Here is a 24,228-nt window from a genome sequence, read left to right as displayed (position 1 = left end):
GTAGAAACCCTGAAGAGTCCACCAAAAAACAAATAACAAAACAAAAACCCTGTTTGAACTAATAAATGGGGGTGCCTTGGTGGCTCAGGCTGAAGGGTAACTTAAGCTCAGGTCATGATCTCATGGCTTGTGATTTCGAGCTCTGCATCGGGCTCAGTGCTGACAGCTCAGAGACAGGAGCCTGCTTTGGATTCTGTGTCTCCCTCTCTGTGCCTCTCCTGCTTGTGCTGTGTCTCGCTCTCTCAAAAATAAATAAACATTAAAAAAACTAAAAGAAACTAAGCCAAGTAGGAGGATACAAAGTCAACAGACAAAAATCGGTTGCATTTCTATACACTAAAAGTCTGAAAAGGAAATTACCAAAATAATTCTACTTTACAATAGCATCAAAAAGGATGAAATAGTTAGGAATTAACCAAAAGGATGAAAGATTTGTAAAATAAGACTAAAAATCCTTACTGAAAGATATTAAAGAAAACATAAATAAATGGAAACACAACCCATGTTCACAGACTGGAAGACTTAATATTGTTAAAATGTCCATACCACCCAAAGCAATGTACCAATTTATTGCAATCCCTACAAAAGTCCCAAAGACAGTTTTTAACTTTTTCCCATCCTAAAATTTATATGGGACCTCAAATAGCTAAAACAATTTTGAAAAAGAAGAGCAAAACTGGAGGACTTACACGGATTTCAGAACTTACAGCAAAGCTACAGAAATCAAAACAGTGTGGTATTGGCATAAAGACAGACACATAGACCAGTGGACTAGAATAAAAAGCCTAGAAATAGGCCTCATATATGTAGTCAAATAATTTTTTACAAGGTAGCCATGATCAGTGGGGAAAGGACAGTCTTTTCAATAAATGGTGCTGGTAAAACTGGATATTCACATGCAAAAGAATGAGGTTGGACCCTTACCTAACACCATATACAAGCATTAACTCAAATTGGATCAAGAACCTCAATGTAAGACTGAAAACAATAACATTCTTGGAAGAAAATAGGATAGAAGTTTTATGACATTGTATTTGGCAATAATTTCTTAGTTATCACACCAAACCACACAGTCAAGAAAAAAATACACAAATTGGTCTTCCTAAAAATTTAAAAATTTTGTACATCAGTACAGTATCCACAGAATAAAAAGGCAACCCACAAAAGACAATGACAAAAACTTAATGACAAAAAACAACCCAATTAAAAAAATGACTTAATGACAAAACTTAATGACAAAACTTAATGACAAAAACTTAATGACAAAACTTAATGACAAAAAACAACCCAATTAAAAAAATGGGTAAGACTAAAACAGACTTTTCTACAAAGAAGATAGATATATAAATAGAAAAGATATGCAACACTAATTATTAGAGAAACACAAATCAAAGCTATGATGAAATATCAGCTTAAACCTGTTAGGATGACTATTATTAAAAACAACACAACAACAAAAACAAGTGTTGATGACAATGTAGAGAAAATGGAACCCTTGTGTGCTGTTGATGGGATTGTAAAATGATACAGCCAGTATGGCAATTTCTCAAAAGAAAAAATATGTATGATCTAGCAGTTCCACGTCTGAGTATACTCAAAAGAATTGAAAGCAGAGACTAATTCAATTAGTCTGTATACCAATTTTTGTATAACATTATTCTCAGTAGCTAAAATATGGAAGTAAACCAAGTATCCGTCTATAGATGAATGGGTAGGCAAAATGTGATATATACATACAGCAGAATATTATTCAGCTCTGAAATGGAAACAAATTTTTCAATATGCTACAACATGGATGAGCGCCTTGAATGCATTATGCTAAATGAACTAAATCAGTCACAAAAAGATAAATACAATATGATTCCCCTTTGTAAAGTACTTAGAATAGTCAAAATTATAAAGATGGAGAGTGTAGTGGTGGTTAGGGGTTGCGGGGGAGAGGAGAATGTGGAGTTAATGTTTAATAGGTATAGAGTTTTAGTTTTACAAGATAAAGGTATGGGGATGGGAGGTGTTGATGGTTGCACAACAGCGTGAATGTATTTAGTATCATTGAACTGTACACTTAAAAGTGTTTATGATGGTAAGTTTGATGTGTATTTTATCACAAAAAAAACAAAAACAAAAAAACGTGTATATAGGGCTATGTGTTTTTTCTTTTACTTCAGGTTCCAGTATGGCTTGGCATAGCACTGATCTCAGCATAGTTACATCACAGCTTTTGAGACCATTATGTGTGCTGATCCAGGAAGTACTATGATTTCTTTTCCTTTATTATATCCTTTCCTTTTACTTTTATGGAGTTACACAATATATATCTTTACTCATTTGTTTTTCTATACACTTAATGCTGTTTTTTAAAAAATGTGATTTATTTGTCTAATGTTTGGAAGTATTTTTTCCTAATGTTCACACACATCACAAGAAATTGTTGGAGAGTCTGTATATCTCCTTAGATCTCCTTCAGTGTAAACTAGTTGCTCTCTGGGTCTGGTTGCATAGTTTGTTGTATCAAGATTTTGCTTTGCCAATTTGTTATGTTGAATGTCCTGTTTCCTGAACTCTGAGTTCCTTTTTTTTCCTTTTTGGTTTACTTCCTACTTTGATGAAACATGTTCTATAACACCTTCCTCAGAAGGGGTGCATCTTTTTTCACTTCTTGCATATTTAAAATTTTATTTATGTAAATGGTAGTAGTTTGGCTGAAGTACATAGAAATCATTTTTCCCATGTAATTTTGAAAGTATTGTTTTTGATAAGTCTGTTGCCATTCTTGCTCCAGTTTCATTGCATTTTGGTTATTTTGTTCTTTCTGGAAACTTTAATGATTATCTTTAGTGTTTTGAAATTTCATAATATGTTCACCGGTCATCCGTTTTCCATTCATTGTGGTAGGCATTTGATAAACCTTTGTAATTTGGATGTATATGTTTGGGAAAGTTTTCTTGTATTATTTATTTGGTAAATTTTCACTTTTCTTTGTTCATTCTCTTTCTCTTTTTCTCTCTCTAAACTCCTACTGATGTGACACTGATTTCCTACTTTAACTCCTCTAATTGTATGGTATTTTCTTTCTTGCCTTCCATCTTTCTTTTTTATACAGTCTTTTTAAAAACATTTACTGTACTTAACACATTAGTTGTCATGTATTTATTTTTGAAGAGCTCTTTAATATTTTTCTTCAGTTCTCTTCATAATTTTTGTTCTTGTTTAATGGATGTAATAACATCTGATACTTCTTTGGGGATACTAAATATAAATTATATATTTTTTCTTTTGTTCCCAGCAGGGTCTCTGATGTCTCGTATCTCCTCTCTTTATTCCTTTTCTATTTGTTTTGGTATTTCTGACATTAAAGGGTGTCTTCAATTGTGTGGTGATCCTTGTCTGCCCATACACACTAAAGAGTAAAGCACTACAAAGTTCTTTGAAAACTTGTTTATGAATGGGGACAGGGCTGCCTCATATGGTCATACAGGTTGTGCATTGAAGAACTCCAGGGGGTAATATTTACATACATCCCTTAGTACTTTCAAAAAGTATTGGATTTGCCATATTAGAAATTAAAAATAGGAGTTGTAAAATGTAACTTAAAAACAAAACTAATAAACCTACTATATATTCACATATAGTAACATATAAATAACACTTTTCTGAAAAATAACTATTTTCTGAAACATGAGATATTTAGTTAGAAGACTTGGTATTGTTTTATACTTTTGCATAACTATTTAATGTCTGGTTAAATAGAATAAAGCTAGATTTTCATGTTTCTGCATTCAGTCTGTTATGACTTGTTATTGTGGATGAAATATATGAGGAATGTCCAGCCCTAGCCAGTACTTCAATAATCTTTTAAAATAATTGTGATTTTTTTTTGATACTCATCAAAAGTAGACAAGTAGTATTGCATTGAATATGTAAACTGGTTTGTGTAGTATTGACATTTTAACAATATTTGTTCTTCTATCCAGAAGCATGGAATATTTTTCCAAATTTTTGTGTCTTCTCCAATTTCTTTCATAAGCTTTCTGTAGCTTTCAGTGTATAGATTTATCTTTGTTAGATTTAGGTATTTATCCAAGGGATGCAGGTATGCTGTTTTGAAGGGGGCACATACACCCCAATGTTTATAGTAGCACTATCAACAATAGCCAAAATATGGAAAGAGCCCAAATGTCCATCGATGGATGAATGGATAAAGATGTGATACACACACACACACACACACACACACACATATATATACACACATATATATGTATATATATATACATATATATGTATATATATATTCATATACATACACACATACATACATACATACATACATACATACAGTGGAGTATTACTCAGCAATCAAAAAGAACGAAATTTTGCCATTTGCAACTACATGGATGGAACTAGAGGGTATTATGCTAAGCGAAATCAGTCAGAGAAAGACAAATATCATATGACTTCACTCATATGAGGACTTTAAGATACAAAACAGATGAACATAAGGGAAGGGAAGCAAAAATAGTACAAAAAAAGGAGGGGGACAAAATATAAGAGACTCTTAAATATGGAGAACAAACAGAGGATTGCTGGAGGGGGGATGGGCTAAATGGGTAAGGTGCAATAAGAAATCTCCTGAAATCATCGTTGCACTTAATGCTAACTAACTTGGATGTAAATTAAAAAATAAATAAATTTTGGGGTTCCTGGGTGGCTCAGTCACTTGAGCGTCCGACTTCAGCTCAGGTCATGATCTCACGGTTTGTAAGTTCGAGCCCCTCATCGGGCTCTGTGCTGACAGCTCAGAGCCTGGAGCCTGCTTCAGATTCTGTGTCTCACTCTCTCTCTGCCCCTCCCCTGCTCATGCTCTCTCTTTCTCTGTCTCAAAAATAAATAAAACATTTTTTTTTATTGAAAATTAATTAATTAATTTTAAAAAAGTAGACAAGTGGAAGTTTTCTTAAAGGTTTTTTGCAGTGCAGGATTTGATTCCATATCACTGAACTATTTTATGCTTTGTTGCATTAAAATCTATTGGTCTGTCTTACACTTTGATTGAATCATTCATAAATGATTTTATAGCATCATAGATTAGTCATTTGGAAATAATGGTTCACTGTGTTACATAGATCTTGCAAGTGTTGACATGTTTTATGTATAATTCCAAGTAAGCACATTCATTATTAGCCATTAATATCTAATCAATGGTGAATGCAAGTTTTCCTAAAATTTAATTTTTGTTTAATTTTATTATGGCAATAAACACTGTCACTTGTTTCTTTGATATGACAGGCTTACTTTGTCAATTTTAAGAAAATATCTCCTAAATAACCAAGTTTCAATAATCAGTTTGACAGTCATCCTTTAAAATAAAAATGATATTCTATGAAAAAAATATGTCTAAATTCAACTTGCAACTCAGTCTCAGACCCAAGTGTTTTCAGTATACAATAGCAGTGCTTTATGCATTCTTCTGTTTTATCACATAGAATACTCAAAAGACATGAACTCAGAGATTGATATTTAATAAAGTGAGTGTTGCTGCTGGTGTTTGCCAGTGAAGAATTATTTAGTGACTTCTAGTGTAGTTTCGGGTTGATGCCACTGCCTTGATTGATGTTGAGATGCCAGCATATTACTCACTACTGCTTTTGTACCAAGAGTTTTAACTTCACCTGCCTCCTGAAAGTGTCTTGGAGGCCCAAGGTATCTGTGAAACACACTTGGAGAACTGTTGACATGTATTATAATATGAAGGTTAGTTAATTCTTCTGGATTAGTGGTCTATACAATCTGCATAGTCTGTATGGGAATTGTTCAGACTTCCCATAGGAAAATCAGATGCTGATGAACTAATTCTTTGCTGAGGAAGATGCTTTCAAAGTCATTATAGGAAACCTTGTCTGTCTTGAATCTAATAATTTTCTCCAAAGAAGAATCTTCTAGATTCCAGATGTTGGTAGTAGAGTGAAGAGTGATCCCTCCAGCTGCTAGCATTTTGGGAGCTAGTCAGGGAGAACTGTAGGGACCTTTATTCAGTTTATGGAATTTGACTAAATTTTTCTGTTTTCTCCCAGTACCTCATGGCTGCCCTTTGTCATTCCTGGTGTTCACAAGTCTAGATTCTCTTTAGTTCATAAAGTTAACCTTTAGCCTCTGTGGTAGAGGAAAGAGTAGGTATCTGTTATATGAGTTGGGGAAAGAGCATTTAGATTTCTCAGCAGTCCTTGTGCTTCATTTTTATTTTTTATGTACTGGATATTATACCGAATTACTCCAAATACCAGATTGCTTAAGTTCCCTGGACAAATTGATTCTCTTCTCCTTACTCAGATATTTAGTTGTAACTTCCTCCATGCTGCAAAGTTAACTTGTACTCTTACAGTCACTTTCCATCTAAAAATTTGTTGAAATCTCATTGACAATTAGTATGGTTTGGTGTTTTTGTGGTCTTTATGAATGAAAATATTTCATATCTTTGCCTCAATTTAGCAGGGTTTTAGGAGAGTAAAAAACATAAATGTATGTGACTAATACACCCTTATCAATTTCAATAGTCAATCACTATAGTAGTTAAGAACTAGACCTAGATTTGAATCTTTACCATTTATTGTGGTTATTGCCTAGGGTTCTCTATTTAACCTACATAATCGTATTTCTTATTATAAAAATGGAATTGAGAATGTCTAACATGAAGATTAAATGAGATAATGAATGCAAAGCTCTTAACATACTACCTCATGCATCATATGTGCTCAATAATCAGTAATTGTTATGAACTGTTGGTCTGGTCTCTGGCTTAATGAAATTTTATTGCATTCTTTTCTCCCTGTAAAACATTTCAAGTAAGCAAAATATTTAATCTATCATCTCATATTATACGAAGGGTTAACGTGACTCCAAAATGAAATTATAATTTCAGAAATGTTTTATATAAATGTTTGTATTTAATGTATTTGTATAAAATTACTATGGATGCAACTTGTTTTCAAATTCAAGTTGTGTTTCTATTCAAGTGATTGTAACTAGAGTCCACATTTTAAACAGTCTAAGAAAAACAGGTATTGTTATAACTGGGTAATTGCTTCATGACTTTGATTTGGAAACTTGGTATACTGAAATTCTGATAGGTTTTTTTTTTAACAATTTTTTAAAGTCTGCTTTTGAGAATTATTCTAGTACATACTTTAGATTAAGAAATTGTTTTTCTATTTCTTTGGTATGTTAGGTTGAACATTTATGTTCCTTTAATCCAGAAAGTTTAGTATCATTAAAGTAGTTTAATTTAAGCCTAACTATGAATATAAAAGAAACATTCTTAATTGTTTCAGGAAATTACAAGAACTAATATGGCTGAAGGAGAAACAGAAACATCAAATTCTGAAAGGTAAATATAAGGAAAAACTGACTCTCTTGAAATTCAAGTATATAAAAAGCTTGATACTTGAACTGCATTATTTTAGTTAATTGATATTTCAGTTATTTTGTTTAGGTTTTTTTTAAGCTTATTTATTTATTTTGAGAAAGAGAGTGAGGGAGAGCTCACAAATGGGGGAGGGGCAGAGAGAGAGGGAGAGAGAGGATCCCAAGCAGGCTCCGCACTGCCAGTAGAGAGCCCTCTGTGGAGCTCAAACCCATGAAACCATGAGATTGTGACCTAAGCCGAAACCAAGAGCTGGCATTTCTATGACTCAGCCACCCAGGTACCCTGTTATTTTAGCTTTAATTAAAATAAAATTTTGAAATTTTAATACAACAAAAATATACTGTATATCCTTAGTTTTAAAATCATTTTTTAAGTTTTGACATCTTTTAAACATCTTTTAAACACCTTACAGTTGTTAAATTTTAAAAAGTACTTATTAGTAAATAAAATGTTAACAGATTTTAATTGCTCCTATCAAGTGAAAACAGTTATACGATACTACAAGTTACAAGACAGATGGGGACAATTTTTGCAAACAGATCATCTTAAAATCTTTTCTGTCTAAAGTATTTTCAAAAGCTATAAAACTTTTGGTGGGAACTCATAAAAGTTTCAAACTTCAGGAATTGGCTTTAAAAAATGTAATTCTCTGATCAACACTAAAGAGCCCAAGACATTTTAGAAGCTTTCTTAACAAAAGAGAATCTAACATTCAAATTAGAACTTAATTCCAGATAAAGATAATTTTATTTTATCTTTCAAGTTAAGTAATTTCCCCATGGCTGTGTTTATGCTGTGTATTTTATATACAGCTATACAGCGTAAGGTGTAGGGTGCTAGTTAACCAAATAAGAGTGATTCATCTATTGCCCCTGAGAAGAAAATTATAGAATAAGGCCTTATGAAGGTGTTTCTTAGACTTTGCTAGAAAAATTATTTAGCCCTTTCTTCACCTAGAATTTGGGGACAGGGGCAATGGTTAACAAAATTTCAACAAAGGAGTTAGAAAAAGCAGACTAGTCACCTCTCTATAATGTTTTCTATAAATTGTAGTTAGTCCAATAACATCTGAATAAAAATAAAAATTATATAAATTTAAATGAGGAAAATAAACTAATTGTTTGCAGATGGCGTAATTGACCTATAAGATCCAAGAAAATGAGCTAAGAATGAAATTAATGAGAGTATAAATTAAGGTAGTTATAAAAATCTGAATCTTTCAATATACCAATAATGTGATTTAAAATACAATATTCTTCACAAGAGGAGCAAAAAATGAGAACTGTGCAGGATCTAAATGAAGAAATGCAAACTTACTGTGATAGAAAATAACTAATTAATAACTACTGCATAATAGGCCATTTTCCAAATTAATTTATAGTTTTAATAATGAGTAGTTAGTTAAAAATCCTAATGGAATTTGGTTTGGAAACCAACAATGTTTAAAGGAAGATTCATATGTTCTATTTAATACCATAATTGTTTATTTAAATTATTGTTCTTTTGTTAGTATTAGGTTGTTTCTGTATTCACTATTTAGACATTGTTTTTATGAGCGTCTTTGTACAAATATCTTTTACATTTTTAAACTATTAAACTTAGGAAGAAAAGTAGTAGAATGTGGGTGATTTACTCTATTAAATAATAAAGGACAGTTGCTGGGATAAGCACTGGGTGTTATACACTTGTTAGGATGAATCAGTGGAATCTACTCCTGAAATCATCTAATATTTTATGATTCACTACATAGTTTGTGTTAACATGCCAGGGTAAATGTGAACACACACACTTATACACACATAAACATTTATATATACAAACAAACATATTTATGTATGCATGTTGTATATATTTACATATATTTTTTCAGGCATATGTTTATGTTTTTTTAAATTCAGCTATTAAATATTAGGGAAATATTTATGAATGCTTATTTAATTTTGCATAGGGAAAGACACTCTAATTAAGAGGATATAGAAATCATTTAAAAAGTAGTTTTTTTCTGGTGCTCCTGGGTGGCTCAGTCGGTTAAGCGTCCAACTTCTGCTCAGGTCATGATCTCATGGCTTGTGGGCTCAAGCCCAACTTGGGGCTCTGTGCTGACAGCTCAGAGCCTAGAGCTGCTTCAGATTCTGTGTCTCCCTCTCTCTCTACCCCTCCCCTACTCATGCTCTTTCTCTGTCTCTGTCTCTCTCTCTCTCTCAAAAATAAACATTAAAAAAATAGTTTTTTTCCAAATATGTTCACTTCTTCTTTAAGGTTACAAATTAATAAGAATGCTTAAATTTTAACCTAGATAGGCAAGAGTGTGAACAGTTGAGAGTGATGATTATCAGGACTAAAACCAGTTTTGATAGATTCCCCAGGTCTCCTTTTAAGATGTGACTCTGGAGTTTCTCAGTCTCATGCCTAAGAAACTGGCCACCTCCTAAAGTGTACATGGCAAGGACTGGGGATTTGGGTTATTTTTTGTTTGTTTGTTTTCTGTTTTGGCAAATGTGCTTTGATCTTTTTTTTTTTTTTTAAGAGCATGTCTTTATTTTGATAGTGTTCAAATACAATGTGTTATAAAGGAATAGATAATAAATGGCTTTATTTTTTCAGTAAACAAGATAAAGCTTCTTCAGAGGAAGAAAAAAATGAATGTGTTACAAATTCATTTGAAGGCTCATTAGCAACAAAAAATGAAGAAAGCATAACAGTGTCAAATAAGGAAAATGATACCTGTCTTGAAGATCAGAAAACTGGCTTAAAGAATATCTTCAGCCATGATTCAAATATTGATGCAGATAAAGTAGAAAAGGAAAAACAAATAGAGCATGTTTGTCAGAAAATGGAGTTGAAGATGTGCCAAAGTTCAGGAAACATAATTTCTTGTGATCAGAATGAAGATTCCAACTCCAGTGAAGCTAAGTTTTCTTCAAAGAATGTTAAGGATTTGCGGTTAACATCTGGTGATGTTAGCATTGATCAATTTTTGAGAAAAAGAGATGAACCTGAATCTATTAGTTCTGATGTTAGTGAGCAAGGCAGTATTCATTTAGAACCTTTGACTCCATCAGAGGTACTTGAGTATGAAGCCACAGAGATTCTTCAGAAAGGTAGTGGTGATCCTTCAGCCAAGACTGATGACGTAGTATCTGATCAAACTGGCAGTGTTCCTGGGGAAAATAGCCCTAGCACAACAGAGACAACAGTAGACCTGGCAGATGAAAAAGAAAGAAGTTGAAATTTATTAGTCATTCTAAGTTTAGTGTACCAATGGTAATAACATTTGGAACAGTGCTATCAGGTGAACTCAGTGGTGCTGTTCTGTAGAGTTCAGAAATAGAAAATTGTGAGGGAGGTCATTCATCTACACTTTACCTGTATGTTCAATCCAGGTTATTAAAGAAATCAATTCACCCATAATAGCATGATTTGTATTTCCAAAAAGCCTTTAAAACTATTATGGATTTTAATGAAAGCTAAGTTTGCAATGGAAAAGTCTCATTTAACAGTTTTTGAAGAGAAGTTGGTGGCCAGTATGAATTGATTTTTAGAATATTAATTATAATGATAAAGCTTTTGAAACTTCCATCAGTCCTAAGCTAAAAGTTCTTAGTACCTGTATATTCTTTTCAGGTTACTTAAAGGAAGAGATTTGGAAACCACATACCTTTTGGGAATAATTGATTTAAAGTAATGGCTGATAGGCATTGTTAACGAAGGCTTCATTTCGAGTATGATGCTGGTAAATGGGGCATGCTTAGAGTGCTAAGTTAATTGATCTAATGAGAATTTGGATGAACGTAAAGTTAATTTTGGATTTAATATAACATTCCAGACTGTCACAAGCATGTAAACAGAATATTTGAATCTGTGTACCTCCCTACAAGTGTGAGCCTGCAAGGCTGTAAGCTTACCTTAATTAAACTTTCAGTGAAAGTGACATTATTAATATGTAAATTTATATTTGTGCTTTTTGTCAGTGTGTAAGCTGTGCAGAAATCCCTTGATGTGCTAGTTGTATAAAATAGAAACCCATTGTTGAAACTCCTGTAGCTATTATGCTTTTAATATTGTTTTAATGATCTTTAGAAATAGACCCATAAAAATGGTCTGGACACCAAACCAAAGTATGGTATAATGTAGATATTGTAAAGCAGTAAATGGAAAACATGTCCTGGCTCATGCCATGTTTAAGTGACTTTTTCTTTAATTGTAAAATAGAAACTTCAAATGGGACCTAAAGCAGTGATGTAAAAAATTGGTTTGGGACATTTAGTCTAATTTATCCATATCCTATTTTATCCACAAAATGGCTGCTAAATAGATTTTTCAGTTGTTTTTTATCATCTAGAAAATAGTAGATATAGAAATAAATAATATGGATAAAGTAGTTTGCTTTAAAGTACTTAAAATTTTATTTAAAATGCTACATTTTTACTTCTTAAAATGTGCTTTGAATTCTTAAATTTTGTTTCATTGAATGTTAAATGTTATAAATGGCTATTAAAATTCTGCTGTATATAGTAGTTTTTGAGTAAATATTTGCAATAAAAATCTGTCCCTGAATAATTTTATTTTTCAGAAACCTGCTTGAGTCGGATTACCTTTGGCGCCTTTAGAAATTGTATACTTGTTCAAGGAAATTTCATGTTGAAGTTAGTGGTAGGATTTCATTCTGTATTCTTTAATTGATGCATGATTTATTTTAAATTAGGACTTAAAGTACAGGGGAAAATACTGTTAATATTTACAGAGAATATATCTGCTTTAAAAATTCTTTTATTGCAAGAGAAATATAATTTACTATTCTAGTTTTCTATCTGCCCAGCAAAGTAAAAAGAGTAAACAGGCAAAATATATTATTGATTTACTTTCTTGAAAAGGTTTTTTTTTTTTTTTGAGGGGGTCACATATTTACATCTTTCCTGCTACCAAGAAAAGATAGGGAGAGAGGGACTTTTTAGCTGTTACCCTTCACCTTGTTGAAACATAAAACTATAGCAGACAAGATTTTTGGAGTAATTTAAACCTTAGAAGTGAAGGAGTAGAAGAAAGTCTATGTAAAGACTATTTTCTGAATCTTATTCAATTAATCGGCTGGCAGATCACCTAATGTACAAAACCCTAGATCACTGTGCCAAAATAAGTCTCTAATGACACTGTTATCCCTTTGAGCTTTGGGTAGTTCCTTCTTCTGTGGCTATATACCTTTAGAGTAGTTGTGTTCAACATAGCTAATCAGTGAACTGTTTATGCCTATCCATTAGGAGAAGAGGAAACTGTACCAAACTCTAAGGAAAGTCTGGCAATGAAAACAAAAGTTTAGTTGAAATAAGCATCGTATTTGGTAACATAATTGGTTTATGTTCTCATACCATCTCCTTATTTCCATTGAGGAACAAACAGTTCAGGTGCACAGACCAAGCCTTTGAGTAGCAGTGCTTTAGAACAGCGGACAGCAAACTTCTGTGTAGGGCCAGATAGTAAATAATTGTGGACCATACGGTCACAATTATTCTCAACTCTTCCTTGTAGCTTGAAAGCAGCTGTAGATGTAATGTAAATAATAGCTTGTTTGTGTTCCAATAAAACTTTATTTACAAAACAAGAATGTTTGGCCCATGGATTGTGGTTTGCCTTTGCCTGCTTTAGAGTGCTTAGACTGACTTAATCTGACACTGAAAGCCAGTGATGCACTCTAGTGACTGTTTGCCTAGGAACTACCTATCAAGGTGCCTTAGTGTATAATAATTCCCTGTTACCTGACAATAAACTTAGGATTGATTTTAAGTGCAGTTCAGTGACACTAAGAAGCATTATATTCATTTTGTGGATATACTTTTAATTTACATTGAAAATCTGAATGCCATATTTATTTGTATTCTTTCTTTCCCTTTGTGTCTCTCCAATAGGGAGGAAATTGGAATTTTTTTCATCCATGAATTTTTTTAAGAACTATTCTAAACATTTTAAAAAGGAACTGATAATATACAAGTCACTTTGTTTTAGCTGTAAGTAAAAAGATGAGGAAACCAAATATCTAGGCAGTTATTGGCCTAAGGTTAAAAAGCTAAGATTTGAATGAAATTTGATCTTGATTCTGAAACAGAATCTGAAGCAGGCTTCAAGCTCTGAGGTGTCAGCGCAGAGCCTGGTTCAGGGCTCGAACTCCCGAACCATGAGGTCATGACCTGAGCCAAAGTTGGATGCTTAACCAACTGAGCCATTAAAGATATACTTTATATAATAATTATATAAATTTAACATCATTAAATTTTTGTAGGCTTCTGTGATGTCATTTTTTACTTCATGGTTGACATGATCATTTTTGTTCCATCAAAATCATTACTCCAAAACCACTCACTTGTTCTGACTTCAATGACATAGTACTTTTGTATGTATGTAGACACTACAGAAGAAGTGCAAATATTTCATTTTTACTAGATTACCTTAACAATAAGACTTGTTTTTTCAGTTAAGAAATGAAACATTTAACTTACCTATTTCTAAGTATTAAAAGAGAGAAAGTTATTTTTAAATTATTTTTTCAAATGAGACACGTGCAGATGCATGTAGACAAAAAAATAGTATTAGATTTTTAAAAGTTATGGCAATGTTTAATTTTTACCCCAAAAGCTATAAATTAAAAGATACTTGTAAGGAATTAAACACATCTTTAGCAACAAATGTAACTTTGTAGAGGAATGAGATATCCTGAGAAATCACTTTTACAGTTATGTAAATTGCATGTTAAAAATATTATAAAACCAGTTTCATTATTTAAATGAATATACTAAGCATAATTTAGTCTTCTTTGATGACACAGTGTATCACCATGAAGATTATTGAGCTAAACTGTAAATGAAGCCATAGCTATAGATGTTAATGGCCTGAATACCTGCTGATCACAGAAGTTACCTTGGATTTTGGTTTCTAGAAAATATCCCAGGTACATCTGGGGTCATTTGGCTTTTCCAAAAACAGAACAGAAAAATTGACTGTATCGCTCACCCAATCCAACCTCTTTTTAAAAATGACTAAAACCCTTTAAATCTTAAAGTATAACTTGCCATTTGTGGGGAATTTGGGAGAATTTAAACTATAATTTTAAATTTTTTAAATATTTCAAGTCTTCATCCACTGCCTTAAAAACATGACTTTAATTGTTCTGTATCAGGGGCTAGCAGACAGTGACCCACAGTTGGCCACCTGTTTTTATAAACAAAATTGTATTAGAAAATACCCATATCATTTGTTTATATATTGTCTGTTGTAGTTTTTGCACTGCAATAGCACAACTGTACCGGACAGAGACCATTTGGCTCACAGGCCCAAAGCTTAAATCTGGCACTTTAAGAAAACGTTTGCTAGCACCTGGTATATATTTTTATGTAAGTATATCATAATTTTATAATTATTTTATTGTCACTTTATAAACACTACAGGGAAGCTCTCACTTCATAAATTTTGGTCTTGTTATTACCTGTAGGAAGTCTAAGTGCAATACTAGATTGAAGAATATTTAGTTTTTAAGTAGCCAAATACCAATACTTAACTTTAATTATCTTCCTATGATGCTTGTGGAAAGCTTCTTGTTCCAGTATGAACTCCTAGAGTTAAGAGTTTACTTATCTAGATTTTATTTTGACTCTTCAAACAAATTTAGCTTTTTTAACCTAATGTGACTTTAATTTATGCTATTCACCAAGTATTTCCAATGTGTGGTAATGTGACTGTTACCTAGCCAGTGAGTTGTGAGTGAAAAGTTACTTCAATTTGGATCATTTAAGTGTTGATACGAGACTCTTTAGAACTTTCTTTTCTCTCTGACATGGTGATGATGATTGCTGCATCAGGCTGGGTTCCTGAGGGACTGTAAACCTAGCCTCCCTGTTTAGATGGACATATAGCGTGAGGGAGAAATAACCATTTTTGTTTTAGTTAATACAGTTAGGGAATACCTCATTTGATACAGGATTAGTCCTGAAAGTGGAGTGCTGCCATAAAAAGAAGCAAAATTGAACTAAATTAAACTATATTGCATTGGCTTAGGTGACAGGTGGTAAAGCTACGTGAGGCGATCCACATTTGCTGTGGTGAAACGTTTGGTAAACTTGCCTGCAATACTTGGAAAAAAAATAATATAGTGAAGTTTTATCTCTATTGGAAGAGTTTGGATAACAATTTTGTTTATTAGTTGCATTTGACAGTTGCATTTTAAGAAAGACATGAACCCAGATGAGAAATGGTAAGATATCCATTGGAAACAAAATAAGAAAAGTCCAGAAATTCAGGCACTTGAAAAGCTGGGAAAGACAGAACTTCTCATCCCCAATCAGTCAAACAAGAAAGCCTTTAAGTAACAAAGCTAAATTAATTCAAGAATATGGCCATCATACTAATTGTTTTAAATGTCTAATTTGGTTAAGGAGATCCCGCCTCCATAGTGTTTCTATGTAGGAATTCTTTCACAGCATTTCTTGGGAAATTTATGTATTTTTCTGAATCTCATGACCCATCATTCAGGAAATTAGTGAAACAGGAAGAAGAATTGCAACTAAGCAATAATTAAAGCTTAGTAATGAATTTAGAGCCATTATTGGACTGAAGGAATCCACTGAAGTCAAGCACAAAAGCAAGAATGGGGAATGCTGATATAGAGTCCAAGAATAAGTTCAACATTTCCAGGAATCAGAACAGGAGGACATGGAAGAGAAGTTGTCACAACCTGATCATTCAGTCTTACTTGTAGCTATTGCCATGTTATGAATGTATGTCTATGTTCCTGTCTGCTACTAACGGTGAGTCATTCTTATAAGTAAAATAAATATGAATAGGATTATATATATAGAGTATACTTTATGCAAATCCCATCACTGGTGTTCTAAGAAATAACACATGGAAGCAAATTAATTCCTTACGTTGTCAGTTTTGACCTGTGATTCTGTGTCCTGTCCCTTCATGGGACGTCCAAATGTAACATTCAAATACTACCAAATAAACTTGTCAGCATTTCTAAGTTTGTATGATTATTTGCCAAAGGCTGCTGTTCTTTGCAAATACTTTAACTAGAAATGCAAAGAAAAGAGGTAAATGTTTTGGCATATAATGAAATGAAGTTAGAAACTGATCTAACTCTAAATTAGAAAAAGCAGTATCAATTTCAACAGCAAGACCAAAATCAGGGAAAGCCGACAAAATATTTTCATCATTAAAAAGGAAAAGAACTTTTATAAATCGACATGTAACCAAATGCCAGCTTATAGATGTTTTTGGACAATTCTTAGCAATTCAACTAATAGAAATGTGAATATGAAAGATAAGTTTCTATGTCTGAAATGTTTGTAACAAAATAAAGATAAAAACTATCAGGTCAATTAATGCATTGTGTGCTTTTAAGTTTCATTTTAAGATAAACTTATAACAAGTATTTGTAGTACTTACAGTTTAAAATGATTTTAATTTGGCGTCTATGCTAATATTTCCTTCATTTAATGTTTTCTGTTGTCAAATGTCTATGTCAGGCAAAGAGAGTGGTATTGAAATATATAATATTGTCACAGTACATTGGTTCCTATTAAGAAAACACATATTTATGTCTTTTTAACAGAAAATGTCAAACATTTAGCAGAAAAATGATGCAGTATTTATTATGGTGATAACTATTTTAAAATATATTAATTGTAGTGTTATGAAAAATACAGAATGATGAATGCATATAATTTGGGGATTCCTGAGAATTCCCAGAAATGTTATTCTTTATTCCTATTTCCTAAATATTAATGTCTGTCAGGAATTGGAAATGCTAATGCCCAGTAAATCTGTTCAGGTAGACAAAATGGCTTAGGAAATGGGTGCTGAAGTGTCAGTCTTCTATCAATGCCTGATGGGCTCAAGGTACTCCAGTTAAGTGGGGACCATTTCTTTAAAATTGTGGGTGTGACTATTGGCTCATTGCTAACTGGAATCATATAAAAAGCAAAAATTTGGAGAGAGGTATACTGTCAAAGAAACCATGAATTTGGACTAAAAGTTTATAAATGTTCAAGTCTTAAAATGAACCCTTGGGTCCCCAACTTTTTTTTTTCTTTCCAAGTTTTTATTTAAATTCCAGGTAGTTAAAATACAGTGTAATATTAGTTTCAGGTGTAGAATCTAGTGACTCAGCACTTCCATACAGCACCTGGTGCTCATCACAACAAGTGCCACCCCTAATCCCATCACCTGTTTACCCTGTCTCCCCACCCACCCGCCCTCTGGTAACCATCAGTGTGTTTGTTTTCTGTAATTAAGAGTCTGTTTCTAGGTTTGTCTCTTTCTTCTTTCCCCCTATGTTCATTTGTTTTGTTTCTTAAATTCCACATATGAGTGAAATCATATGGTATTTGTCCTTCCCTGGCTGACTTAATTACACTTAGCATAATACTCTCTGGCTCCATCCATGTCATTGCAAATAGCAAGATTTCATTCTTTTTTATGCCTGAGTAATATTCCATTGTATATATATACCACATCTTTGTCCGTTCATCAGTCGATGGACATTTGGGCTCTTTCCATAGTTTGGCTATTGTTGATAATGCTGCTATGAAGATTGGAGTGAATATATTCCTTCAAATTAGTATTTTTGTATCCTTCGGGCTCCCACCTTTCTATATGATGTAGCAGATGGAACCTATTACCCAATATCCACCTCAGATGTGATCAGAAGGATAAAGAAAAAAGGAAGGGCCTCTTTGATGGTGGGATCAATAGCTATAGACATCAGTGGATTAGGGATCCCCTCAAGGAATTTTTGAGCCACCAGAGTAGAGCATTCTTGTATCAAGGAATTGTTTTGGACCAGTGACTGTGTATCTCCCAAATTCCCCTTCTATTTCTGTTTCAACCTTGTATGTGTAGGAGACGGATAGCTTTTCAATTCATAGGTCAATAGTTAAGAGGAGACTAGTGCATACCATTACCCAATTTAGAGACTGGCAGGAGATACTGAACTTTGAGCTTGCTGCCATTGATTTAATGGGACTTTTTAGTTACTTCTGCTTAGAAGAGAAACTGTATTTGGGCTGTAGGAAGGAGGATGCACTGAATAGCTATTGACCAGAAAGATGGTCCCATATGGTTAGGTTCTCCCTAGAGAACCAGACACAACAGGATGACACTTCCTTTATGCGTGACTGGGGCAATCTGTCTGGGTCTATGAATTGTAAGCAAATATGACATGTAACTTCTGAACTCAAGCACTGAATTGCCAGTATGAGACCTTCTAGACTCTTAACTTTCCTCTGATTTGTTTACTGGCGCTGTTTGAGATGGTGGTTGCTCTGTCATCTGAGTAACTAATGAACAGAAAAATCACCGGTCCAGTTTGCAATGGACTTTTAAAATGAGTGAGAAATTTTTGTTGCTGTTACTAATTGAGATTTGGGGGTGGTTACTACAATATAAGTCTAACCTATCCTGACTGATAATATTGTGAAAATCTTTTTGAGCCAGTGCCTTAGAACCTGTGTCAGAATTTCCTAACCTTTTAGAACTACCTCAGCAATTCTTAGTTTTTACTATTTTTAAATTAGTCCCCCTTGGGATTGTTAAGAATCAGGGTTTTGTGCATAATTAAAAAAATAGTTTTAGAACTTTGACTTCTAATAAATTTGGAATAATAAGGATTGGATTTACCTTCCCCCATGAAATAAACAAACCAAAAAAGCAACATAAAACAATGGTTTTCAAGACAGTGACCTCAAGAACGAAAGGTAGTGAATCCATAAGAGAAAACAAATGTGGTGAGCCCTATGATTGCCTGAGTTTACAGCCTTGAGAGTTTACAAGCCAAGAAACAGAGGAAGGTAAGTGAGACAAAACCTGAGAGATTCAATGAGGTGAGACGACACAGCTGAGAGTCTGGAAAGGCCCAGAGAAGAAGAGTTCATAGGACCAAGTCCCAGAGAGGAGAGAGCTGCACTGATGTGCGGTATTCTGCAGAGTACTTTGTTTTATGTGAGAAACTAACCAGGGGGAAGGAAAGAAAAATCCAAAAGGATTAGGGGAAATAGTATTGGCATTTTAAACAGGGCTAGGAAGTGCATATTCCTAAAGGCCAGAATGAAAAAAAAATGTATAATTCATGGAGCATTGGGTAGAGAACTCAGGGAAGTCTTGCCTCAGTAGTATGGAAATAATTAGCCCTAGACTGAGCACTGCTCCATACCCAATGAACAAATCATAAAACAAGACCTGAAAGGGTCAAGTAATTTCCACATTAAGCAGAACAAGAGTAAAAAAAAATTTTTTTTTACACAAAAGTAAAATTCACAATGTCTGGCATCCAGTAAAAGATTACCAGGCACACAACGAGGCAGGAAAACATGGTCATAATAAAGAAAATAGCTGGTCAAAATTGACCCAGAACTGATATAGATGTCAGAATTAGGACAAGACATTAAAATAGTTAATAGAATTATCTTCAAAAATTAAGAAGATACTTAAAAATCAAAATTGATCTTTAGAGATAAAAACTACATCTGGGATAAAAATTGTGAGATTAATGGCAGATCAGACAGGGCAGAAGAAAAGTTTAGAGATTTTAAGACAGCAATACAAACAATCCAGTGAGCTGCAATTGAGGCCTAATGTTTTCCAAACATGAACACTATACAGCTGCGTATCCAAGAAGCTCAACAAATCCCAAGTACATGATACATGAAGAAAACCCACAAAAGTAGCATAATAAAATTTCTCAAAACCAGTAATAAAGGGAAAATTGTAAGCAGACAGATAAAAGTTTAAAGTAGTCAGATAAAAAGGACAAGACATATAGAGGAACAAAGATAAGGACGACATCAGATTTCCTTAAAAGTACTGAAAGAAAAAAAAACCTGTCAACATAGAATTATATTCTTTTTTTTTTTTATTTATATATGAAGTTTATTGGCAAATTGGTTTCCATACAACACCCAGTGCTCATCCCAAAAGGTGCCCTCCTCAATACCCATCACCCACCCTCTCCTCCCTCCCACCCCCCATCAACCCTTAGTTTGTTCTCAGTTCTCAACAGTCTCTTAGGCTTTGGCTCTCTCCCACTCTAACCTCTTTTTTTTTTTTTTTCCTTCCCCTCCCCCATGGGTTCCTGTTAAGTTTCTCAGGATCCACATAAGAGTGAAACATAGAATTATATTCTTTAGGAAAACTGCTTTTCAAAAACAAAGGCAAAGACTTTTTCTGAATTTATCACCAGGAGACCTACAATACAAAGAAGTCCTGTATGCAGAAGGTATATACTTGAGATCAAATTACTTAACTCTGTTCACATTATCTGTAGTCTTACTGGTTTTTTATTCCCCTTGATCAGTTATTAAGAGCATGTTTTAAATCTGACTCTGATGATGGATTTTGTCTATTTATAGCTGTAATTTTATTAGCTCTTGCTTGAATTTGAAATTATATGACGTACATACAAGCTTAGTTTATTTTCCTGGTGAATTGAGCTTCATTATATAGTGACCCTCTTTATTTCTAGTAACGCTTAAAGTTTTTGTTATTTTACTGAAGTCATTTTGCTTCATATAGCTTACACATTTTCTGTTGGTTATGATTTACCTAAGTATTTTCCACTATTACACTTTCAACCTTTTTGTGGTATATAGATACAACCTTAAAATCTACCCAGGCAATCTTTGTCTTTTAATCACAGCATTTAATCCACTATATCTATGGTACTGATGAATTGTGTGTGCTCTGTTTCCCTTGTGTCTTCTTTATTTTTTAATCTTATTTTTGGTCATCTTTTGAAGTATCCTTTCATCTATTTTTTTTAAATCTACTGTTTTGGAAGTTATATACTCTATGTTCTTTTCTTTTTTTTTATTTAATCTTTTTAATGGGTACCCCCAAGAATTACACAATGTATACTTTAATTTATTAAAGTCCTAAGTTATATTTTCCATTTTCCTAAACAGGGACTAAAAACACTTAAACTCCACTTGAGACCACATACCCTTTTCTAAAGGTGGTCTCTGCTTCCCATTTCGACTCCACGCCTGCCAATCAGAAATGCAGGCTCAGAATAGGACTTGAAATCTCTTGATTTTTAAGTGTTGGTTAAAAAATGTGTAAACAAAACATAAACATGTTAATAGTTCAGCAGTTACAAGACTCTGCTAGGGCCTAAGAAAGAGAACATTTCATCATGACTTGATTTAATAGTGGTTGCAACTATTTTTCACAGACAGCCTCACTGTAGTCCCTTACCACAAGTGCCATGCTTTTATCCCTGCTATGAGAGAAGTAAAAATTTCCAGTAGCCCCTGCGTGCCACTCCAGAAATTATACCAAGTAACCTTAATTTATTAATGATTTTAATCAATTATTTTTAAGAGACATTCATCTTCTCCAGAGCTCAGACATTGTCACTCCCTGTTCTTGGAATTTCTGACTCAGATCTGGATTTACATCGTTAGCCCCCCGTTCTCAGGCCTTGGAACTCAGGTTATTATATTACTGGCTTCCTGGTTCTCCAGCTTACATAGGGCAGATCATGGGACTTCTTGGCCTCCATAACCATGTGAGCCAATTCCTATAATAAATTTACCCATATATATTTTATAGATACAGTATATAGATACAGATATAGATACAGATCTATTGGTTCTGTTTCTCTGGAGAACCCTGACTAATATAGGGCCCTACAATTGTCATGTGCATGATTTCTTTGTTTTGTTTTAACAAGTGATGAGTAGTGCCTCCAAATATTTGACAGAGCTAATTCTCTTTAGAGGATGCCAGCTTCATTCCAGGCCTCTAAGAATTTCTCATGAGAGATTAACATAGCTGTGAGGTTCATTCAGATTTACCATCATATTTACCAGTTTTTTTTCTTCATCTTTTCTTGTATTTCAAACTTCTCTCTGGGTTCACTCTCCTGGCTGAAGTACATCCTTCATAATGCTCTTCAGTGGAGGGTTTTCAGATTCTCAGCTTTTGTCTGATTGCTTTTAGTCCTTATTGTTGGAAGTAATTTTGTAAGTATTGAATTACAGATTGAACAATAATTTTTTTTGGCATATTAAAAAATATTAAAATTTACTTTTTTCTGACTTCTGTGTTTGTTGCTAACAAGTTAGCTATTCATTTAATTGATGCTTCCTTTTTTTTTTTTTTCTGGATGCTTTTAAGATCTTTTAGCCTTGTGTTATCTGCAGATTCATAAAGATGTGTTTAGGTATGGATTTCTGTTTATTAACCTACTTTTTGAATCTGTGGATTGGTGACTTTCTGAAACATTCTCAGCCACTATCTAGTCAAATGTTGGCCTCTGCTCTTTTCTTTCTTTTTAAAACTCATTAACTTCACATTAGACTTTTTCACTCTATCCTATGACTCTTAGCCTTTTTTCTCATATCCACTCTGGACTACATTCTGCATTACTTAGTCAGACCTTCTAATATATTGCTTTAGCTCTACCTAGTCAATATCCATTGAATTTGTAAAATTTCAATTATTACATATTTTAATTTAGAACATCCTCTGATTCTTCAACTCTCTTGTAATTTACTCATTATTTTAAGTTCCTTTGATGTATTGAAGGATATTAAGCAAAATTATTTTGATTTGTGTCTGAATATTCCAATGTCTGACTTTTTTCAGGTTTGATTCTGTTCTCTGTTGTTTCTGCTTGTTATCACTTATGGGGTCTTATTTCTTTGATGTTTAGTGATTATTCTGGTCTACTGTGTATTTTCCTCATACAGTAATTTTTAACGACCTGGAAGGAAAGAAATTTCCTCTGAGGAGGGTTAGATTGTATCAAGCATCTGGAGGTAGTACTAGTCCAGTACCACTTTTAATTCATGATCTGAGGTTTTGTGGACTCTTGAAATACCACAAATTCAAGCTACAAACCTACTTGAAGGGCAGCTTAGAAATACAAATTCTCGGGGTGCTGGGTGGCTCAGTCAGTTAAGTGACCGACTTTGGCTCAGGTCATGATCTCACCATTCGTGAGTTCAAGCCCCACATCAGGCTCTGTGCTGACAGCTCAGAGCCTGGAGCCTGCTTCAGATTCTGTGTCTCCCTGTCTCTCTGCCCCTTCCCCACTCGTGTTCTGTCTCTCTCTCTCTCAAAAATAAGTCAACATTAAAAAAATTAGAAAAGAAATGCAAATTATCCCAACATGCCACAGTTTAAGAGATAATTTTTTGTTTTTGCAGTACCAGTGGCTGAGGGAGTGAGCAAGTATTTCTAATTCACCCTTACACTAAGAAGTAGACTTTTGTGGTCTCAGCTTTGTAGGCCAGTCTCTTATTGCACATAAGCTTTATTTTCCTTCTTCAGGGTTAAGGCTGTAAAACTGATGCTCAGGTTCATCCAGTTCAGCAAGTATACTCACAGCAGAAGTCAATTTCAGGTCTCAAACTCTCTGGGTTCCTGCCTTCAATAAGTTTTTCCTCCTGAGTTGTTTTTCTTCTTCTTCTTCTCCTTCTCCTTTTTCCTTCTTCCTTCTTCCTTCTTCCTTTTTCTTTCGTCCTTCTTTCTTCTTTTTTTAATAGATTATGGACCATTTAAGACGATTTTAAAAATATTTGTCCAGACTTTTTGGTTATTTTCTGTTCTGTTCTTGGCTCTGTTTCTTAAAGTTAATTTCCATCAGATGGTTTGGAATTTTTATCTGCAGATTCATTTTCAGTGGGAGTGTTGCTCCTACCTCGCCTCTTTCTGTGCTCACCCCTCCCTATTTGGCAGTTTTGTGGTTTCCTCCCTCTGATCATCCAGGACCCTAGTCCAAAACTAGGTTTCCATGGCTAGGGACTCCTGCCCCA

General features: G+C 33.6%; 1 protein-coding gene across 10 annotated transcripts in view; it reads left to right on the top strand.

Annotated features, from left to right (window-relative positions):
- ZNF280D (zinc finger protein 280D) overlaps positions 1-16,795 on the top strand; it is a 335,873-nt gene extending 319,078 nt beyond the window's left edge. For 8 of the 10 annotated variants that reach the window (XM_040492781.1, XM_040492780.1, XM_040492777.1 and 5 more), the window contains 2 exons: positions 7,329-7,384; positions 10,028-13,025. In XM_040492781.1, the coding sequence (XP_040348715.1) occupies positions 7,329-7,384; positions 10,028-10,652 (681 nt within the window). In that variant the 3' untranslated portion in view covers positions 10,653-13,025. Of the gene's footprint in view, positions 1-2,168; positions 2,252-7,328; positions 7,385-10,027; positions 13,026-14,690; positions 14,806-15,940 lie in introns of those variants that run through there. The other 2 variants (XR_005795835.1, XM_040492785.1) reach the window with 2 other exon arrangements.
- The last annotated feature ends 7,433 nt before the right edge of the window (positions 16,796-24,228 follow it).

Source organism: Herpailurus yagouaroundi, unplaced genomic scaffold (genome assembly GCF_014898765.1).
Source record: "Herpailurus yagouaroundi ecotype Mexico unplaced genomic scaffold, PumYag 184, whole genome shotgun sequence".
In the NCBI taxonomy this organism is placed as follows: Eukaryota; Metazoa; Chordata; class Mammalia; order Carnivora; family Felidae; genus Herpailurus; species Herpailurus yagouaroundi.
The sequence above is the reverse complement of the archived record's forward strand: the minus strand, read 5'-3'. Positions and strand labels throughout refer to the sequence as shown.